Genomic DNA, 7,542 nt, shown 5'->3' with positions numbered 1-7,542 from the left:
TGCAGAGATCTCCCTTTCCGCGTGCCCAGGGCCAGGCACAGCCACGGCAGATACGACCTCTACTAGTATGGCGTCGCCGCCCCTCCTTCGTACGAGTACAATCCTACGGCGGCGTATCGATGTCGCGCAGGGGGCGGGTGGGCGCATCAAACCTAACAAAACAAAGCATTTGATTTGCTGGATGCCAATGCAGAGAATTGTCTGTTTGCTCGGACACGGACTGATGGACACCGCAGAGCGTGGAACCTCAAACTGGGCGAACGGTAAATAAAACTGCGAATATGGGGAAAAAATGCTGGCACATACTAATATAAAAGATACGAGTTCTGCTAGTCGTAAAATGCTGCCAGAGTTTGGCATTGTCACAAGGCATAGGCATAAAGGGAAGAGAGAGATGGTCAGATGGCGTGCGTAGAAGAGGTAAGGGAGGAGATGACAATACGGGTCGAACCGTACGGAAAGTCTTTGCGCACTACTACTGCCATAGTGGCATGGACTTTGACCTGGCTGGTGTGCGGAGTTAGAGAAAATATATTATACGTATATATTATCTTGTGGCAGTGGGTGATAAAAAGAACTGCCACACGATGCTACATTTGCAGGTCGCTGATACTAGTGAACTCAACTAGTAGTCTAGTACTAGTCTTTTTTCCGGATAAAATTAGATAAGGTTTTTGTTTGCTTCAAAAGGAGCAACAATCACAGGGAAGTGGCGAGGCCGATACAAGTGGTCCTAACAGAAAGACGGTAGTACTACACGGTATGGATCACAAGTGTTAGAAACCGTGGGATATGTCATGGACTCATGGTACCACCTGTTAGAATTTTGGGATACCCCTATATCCATATGCAGACATTCTAGTAAATCTCAAAAGCTTAATATATGTGTTTTTAATGAGCTTTAATATTTAAGCCCATAAGTAGAGCTGCAGGTTGCAACATCAACTAGTATCGTATTGCTAGTCGATGTAGAGGTGGGGAGTTCTCCTTGATATATATATGTTTCAATCCTCCTATCAAAGACATAACAACAGAACTACTGTTGGGAGTTTGTAGTTTGAAATATCCTAAGATAGTCAATTAGTTTTTTCTTCTTTTCGCTATTCCGCTGCCACCGTAGTCTCTCCATCCCGCCATTTGTGTGCACTGACGTTCGGGAGAGTAGGCCTCTGAAACCCTTGGCCGTGATCCTCCACCGGGAGAGGATGAAAAAGGTTTTTGGGAAGTGCTCTTCGTGCAACTGTTTCCAACTTACATGACGGATCGTCTTCCATCCAAGACACGGCGCTACGTATCGACATATTCGTCGTCAGCTGCTAGTAGTCAAAGGGTCTTCCCACATGTTCTTATGGAGAAAGAAAAGCAGTGCATCAATCACAAAAATCAATTTCAATTTTTTGTCAAAGGCGCCATTTGGAAACGTACATAGTGGCTAGCAAGTACTACGTAGGCAGTAGCAAATAAAAACTATGCCAAACGAAGCTTTCTTGGATAGCTGGCTTGACAAACGAAGCCTAGATGAGTCCATCTAATCAACCATCTAATGAGACTAGTACTACAAAACTCCTTTTCTTGTACCCCAGGGCAAGCCACCAGCCCACCACCACGGCACTAACCTTCCATACATCCACGTGGCATCCAGCTATAGGCTTGCACACAGCCACCAAGACCAAAGAGTCAGAGTTGAGATTCCCGTGAGCCCCAGTGGAGAACATTTTCAACTGAGCGCGTGTTTAGTTGCAGTTAGTTGGAATTTGGGGTTACTGTAGCACTTTCGTTTTTATTTAGCAATTAGTGTTCAATCATGTACTAATTAGGCTCAAAACGTTCGTCTCGCAATTTCCCACCAAACTGTGCAATTAATTTTTTTTCGTCTACATTTAATGCTCCATGCACGGGCCACAAACATTCGATGTGATAAATACTGTAGCACTTTTTAGAAATTTGGGGTGGAACTAAACAAGGCGTGAGGTAATTTGCTGGCAAGTAGGAGTTACCTAGAGCAAAAAAAAATATTGGTAAGTGGAGCAGTACAATGGCATTAGCGCTTAAACACGCCTGTGACCATTTATCACCATTAGCTCACGAAGAGTGGACAATGATGCCAAATCTGGTCCGCATCCGCCGGCCACAGCTCGAGACGCTTGTGCAGCCCAAGGAAAAACGGACCCGGCTGCCTCTGTGGTGGGGATGATCCCATATAGGCTTCGGGGACCGGAGACCCAAAACCCTTTGAGCTAAACAGAATTAGCTGCCGGTATCAGCAGAGAGATTCGGGAGGTTTGGGCGTTATACGAATGAAAAGGATAGTCAAGATCGGCATTCCAATCTAACCATCTGTTGTGTTGTGCCCCGGTGCCCCCTCTTTCCCGTCTTTTCATGCTCCCCCTCCTCTCCTATCACTTTTTCCCACTTCCAATACTCATCTCTCTGACACATCACACCCCCCTCGGGTCAAGGGGTTGCAAGCTTCCCCAGTCTCTCTCATTCCATCCAGCCTGCAAAAAGCTATGGCAAGGTAATAAATACTGGGAATGGAAGAAGCCAACAACACAAAAGAGAGGGACAAGCAGTGGTCTGGGACCCACGGGTCATGAAGATGCTGAATTGAATTCTAATCCACCCATTCCAGGATCAAGGTGTATCTGTACATGATCTTATTGTTCACTGCCTGCCGCAGCCTTAAATATCCTCTTTCTGGAAACAAAACTCCCTGCCCCTTTCTTTACATCGGACCGACATATAGAAGGGGAGGAAAAGAAAAGAAAAAAAAAAGAAATCCTCCAACAAAATTGAGGAAAAAAAAGAACTGCTGCTACAATGGAGTCGGAAGAACCAATCTCTCACCCGCCGAATCACACATAATTTACAGACAAAATCCTCCGATCCCATGGCTGCGCTTCAAAATCCAGCCACTCGAATGATTTCCGCTTCACTGCTGACCGAGGCTTCACGGTAGGTCACCCAGCCGATGAGTTGCTGCTTTACCGGATCCCCATGGACGAAGATGCAGCCTGTTGGGCTGGCTGGGCTGGATCGTGGATTATTTACTGCAGGCTGGTTTGATATGAGAGAAAAATACTGTTCCAACTTATAATCCATGATCGTATACGATCGTTTACACCCTGCCAAACAGGCTGATGATTCTTGGCAATTATGTAGACTCCGCGCAAAAAATACTGCCCCGGAATCATTACAGGTGCTCTGGCCTTCGTCGCATGGAATTCGCAGTTAATCTCCCAATGCCTGTTAGCCATCTTCCACAAAAATTCTGCCGATGAAGTCCTGAAACCTCTTCGAGTAGAGCTTCGGGTCCACGGCAGAGATCGAGTTGGGATCTGTCTGAAACGACTTGTAAGCATGCTCTGCCCGCTTTCTTAAGCTGTAATCCTGGAGGATGTCAATTATCCCAGAAAAGAGAATCACGTCGTGCACTTCGCCAGTCTGGTTTGGGAATAGGAATCCCCCGCCTGTTAGGAGAAGCGGATCAAATTCACTCCTTCTGGATGCTTGCTCTGCCCGGGCTGGCATGTGTGCACCCAGTCTAATCAACGGTTTCCTGAACAAAAAATGTTGCCATTAGACATTAGAGAACCGGTTAAATTATAATATTTCAGTGTCTGGAGCATTGGATGCTTTTTAACTTGAAGAGGCAATCATCTCTGATACAGATAAGCAAACAACTAGGTCCCAACAGTGCCTAAATGCATCCATGTGTAAGCCAAGTGGACAGTAATGAAGCTTTGCGCTATGATGACAACTCTTAAGTCTCTTATGAGATGGCGACCAGGTACAACTTATCAAGGCATGGACAAAACTTTTATGCCTCGCAGCGAAAGCATAAATTCTGTTCTTTATCAGCAAGAATCTCTGTCATAGTCTAAAACAAGAATCAACCAATTGCATGGTTGGCACTGCAGTTATGTCACGGGCCAAAACTTGCTAATCTGCTATATTTAATTTGAACATGATCCCAAGATGATGCAAATTCATTTCGTGCACCAAAACACCGAACAGAACCCACACAAAGGATCAAACTGTGATTATTATAAAAAAAATGGTAGATCAAGCTAATAAACTATCCAATTTCTAAGATCACATAAAGCAAAGTGATATGCTGGTAACAGCACCGATGATATGCAAGATGCAATGCATACAAGTCACAACAAAGCAAAAATCCCTAAATAAAATGCTGCAACATACCAACGGCAATCAGGTATCATATCAAAATCATCATCTGAGAAGCAGAGCTCTGGCGTGCCACCACCTTGAAATGACTCACTCTTTGTTAAAAGCTCTGGTTAAGGATCATCACAATGGTTAGAACAGGTACCTGACCTTGTCAAGGTCGAAATCAAACAACCCTAACTTACTTGGAGAAGCAGTAAAAGTAGATGATCCCATCTTTGAGGCAGAGATGTCATCACAAAAGTGAACTCCTACCAAGAAACTGTAATCCATAATCCCTTCCGATTCCAAAAAATCGCAGTCTCGTCTCAATTGTCTGCACAGTTAACTCTGTAAGAATTAGCTTCCAGTGAAAGTAACATTGATGCCCTATAAGTTTTAGAAGTTGAACTTACTCATGGAGATCGGTGTACCAAGATCGCTGCAACCGGAAGACAAAATTGAGGTCCAAGTCCTTGAGTGTAGTTGTCTCATCAATCTCATCTTCAAACTTGTCTGCTGTTCGTCCATAGGATGAACCTTTCAAATCAAAACGGCGATGAATCTGGTATTCTGAACAGAACAGATTACCCATGACAATGAATCGGACCTAGAAAATAGAATTGTTAGAACCATGACTGTTGTGAAAATTTGCAATAAAAGGTAATTGTTGTAGATATCACACCTTTTGTCCATTTAGGGGCTTCACACAGTGTACACCATAGAACCTCGTGATTAATGAGTTCTTGTATCGATTGACATGTTTGTAGTAGCTATTTAACATTCGAATTAGCAGCTGCGGCAACAAAATAGATGGAAATTAGCCCCTCTGCAAAAGCAGGAAAAACAGGTTTCTTCTTGGTAACTAATTGTACTTCATACTTTAGTAGCGCATTTTTAACATTTGTACGGAGTAGAACAAAAAATAACTAGGTCAATTGCACAAAAACAATCACAGCAATTTGCAAGGCAGGGTCACATGGAGCTCAACAAGAAAAAACCATCTTCTCAATCTAATACCAATCCCACAATCCAATCCCAATCCCAATCCAATTTATTGAGAAACACAAATTAAAATAACTAGCTACATCAATGGTAAACAGAAACACTACCTTGACTTCTGATTTCTTCACTGTCTTAATCATGAATCGGTCATCTTGGGTAAGGTAAAAGAAGCTCCCACTTTTCCCGGGTGAAGACAGCTCCCTCAGAGCATCATTGCCACAGATCGCAAGCATGTAATCCGCTGTATCAACCGCAAACAACTTCCTCAAATGCCTGCAGTGCAGAATACAACACCCCAGTTAATTAATACAGCACAAGATGAACAGATCGTGCAGCTATACCGCAGCAGACACAAGATGAAGTGGTAGACCAAGAATCGAAGACAAAAACCTGAACACCATGGGGCAGTAGTCCTTCCACCGGAACTCCGCAGTTGAATGTGGTAGTGTGACCTTCGAACCCTCTGGTGGGAACCGTGTCCAGAACTTCTCCCCTGGGTCAAAATCGCCCTGTTCCAGTGCTCGCATCGGTACAGCCGAAGACTTTCCCACGGAATGCCTGCAAGATGCAGAACCATAATAAACCTCCAATTCCACATCCTTTCCCAAAACCAGACCACATTGTGAGAGCACAGAATTAAATCTCACCTGATACCCAGTTGCAGCTGCAGCATGAGCTCGTAGTTCTTGTGTCCCTTGGAGATGGTCTGCCCGGGTCGCTTACTCTCCGGCGTGGTGGCCGCCGACGACGCCCAGCGTGGGACTGCGCTGGCTGCTCGCCGGGTATTCCTCTGGGGCAGTGCTCGCATGTACGTCGTTCCTCCCGCGACAGCGGCGGCCTCCTTGTAGAGCACGGACGCCTCGAGCGCGTCAACGATGTCGCAGGTAATGTCTCCGGCCTCGCCCTCCGACTCCCAGATGCAGATCCGTGGGGTAGCCTTCTCCCCCACACCCTCCACGGAGGACCTCTTCCTCACAAGACCAGTAGCCCCAGCGCCGACCGGCGCGAAGAACGTGCCGCTTATAGCCGGCAAGTCGACGCAGCTTCCAGGCCAGGAGCCGACGTACCGGCTGCCGTCGGGCCACGTGAAGACCCCGGTCCCCCTGGGCACGCCGTTCTCCCAGACCCCGTCGTAGCGGCTGCCATTGGCCCAGATCAGCACGCCGCGGCCGGAGAGCACCCCGGCGCGCCACTCCCCGACGTACTGGTTGCCGTTGGCCCAGACGTACCGCCCGTGGCCGTCCTGGAAGTTGCGCCGCCACTGGCCCTCGTAGTAGTCCCCGTTGGCGTAGCTCTTGGCGCCCACGCCGTGGCGCCGGTCCGCCACCCACGTGCCGCGGTACGTGGCGCCGTCGGGGCCGACGAACACGCCCTGCCCCTCGATTCGGCCGCTGCGGAACTCCCCCTCGAACGTGGCGCCCGACGGCCACGAGAAGCGGCCCTTCCCGGACGCCTTGCCCCGCCGCCACTCCCCCTCGTACATGCAGCCGTCTGCCCACACGTACTTGCCCTTCCCGTGCGGCGAGCCGCCGGAGAACCCGCCGCGGTAGACGTCGCCGTTGAGCAGCGTCTTCTCCACCACCGCACCTTCCGCCGTCTCCTCGCCGCCAGCGCTGCCGGCGGCGATCATCGCCGGCGCCACCCGCCTCATCCCCCGCGCGCTCGCACTCAAGCCCGCGGCATTGCAGATCGGGAGCGGCTAGGGTTTGGGATTTGGGGCTCGGGATTTATGCTGCGCTCCCTCCTCTCCTCTCCTCTTCTCCCAAGCTTTTCACCTCCCCTTTTTTGCTTCGATTTTTTTTCTCGTGCTCCGGTGCTCCCGCTGGTCGTTTGATCTGGGCTACAAGTGGTGCCTGTACTGGCCTAGTACTAGTACCACTGCTACACTAGTGTGCAAGGGGAAGTGGTTGGAGGAGGGGAGAGGATAGAATGGAAGAGGAGGAGCGAGAGGGGGGGCGCCTTTTACCGTGCTGCCCCCAGGCCTCGCTGAGATCAGCGCGGGTGCGCGCGCGGCTCGTCGTCGGCGTGCAACGGGAGGCTCCCCGCGCGGATCTCCTGAACGCGGGGGCAGTTCACGGAAATGGCCCATTGGGTTGGGTGGTGGGGCCACGGGGGCGGCACGAGTCACGAGTGGACCCCGTCGTCGTCGTCCGCGACGGGTCGGGGGTCGGTGGGCGCAACGCACGCCCGTGCCGCACCGCACCTGCACGCAGCGGCCGAGGATTCGGGTTTGGGTCTGGGTGCGAGGGGTGGATCCAGAGACACGCTCGGTCCCACGGGACCAGCCGTGTCTCGGCAACTGACGTCTGGGGTCGCCGGCATTTGGTGTTGACAGCGTGTCCGCTTGACTCATCTGGGCAGGTATGCTTG

At 49.5% G+C, this 7,542-nt stretch overlaps 1 protein-coding gene across 1 annotated transcript; it reads right to left on the bottom strand.

The window, feature by feature from the left end:
• Positions 1-2,583: 2,583 nt before the first annotated feature.
• On the bottom strand, positions 2,584-7,203 carry LOC136450564 (phosphatidylinositol 4-phosphate 5-kinase 1-like). The gene is made up of 8 exons (XM_066451092.1): positions 5,820-7,203; positions 5,563-5,730; positions 5,280-5,445; positions 4,853-4,963; positions 4,584-4,777; positions 4,374-4,504; positions 4,204-4,297; positions 2,584-3,559 (listed from the first exon to the last, which is right to left on the bottom strand). The coding sequence occupies exons 1-8, from the start codon at positions 6,821-6,823 to the stop codon at positions 3,250-3,252; spliced, it is 2,178 nt and encodes a 725-aa protein (XP_066307189.1). The 5' UTR covers positions 6,824-7,203; the 3' UTR covers positions 2,584-3,249.
• Positions 7,204-7,542: the final 339 nt, after the last annotated feature.

This window comes from Miscanthus floridulus, chromosome 1, assembly GCF_019320115.1.
Source record: "Miscanthus floridulus cultivar M001 chromosome 1, ASM1932011v1, whole genome shotgun sequence".
NCBI lineage: Eukaryota > Viridiplantae > Streptophyta > Magnoliopsida > Poales > Poaceae > Miscanthus > Miscanthus floridulus.
Note: the sequence above shows the minus strand (reverse complement) of the source record. Positions and strands in the feature narration are given on the sequence as shown.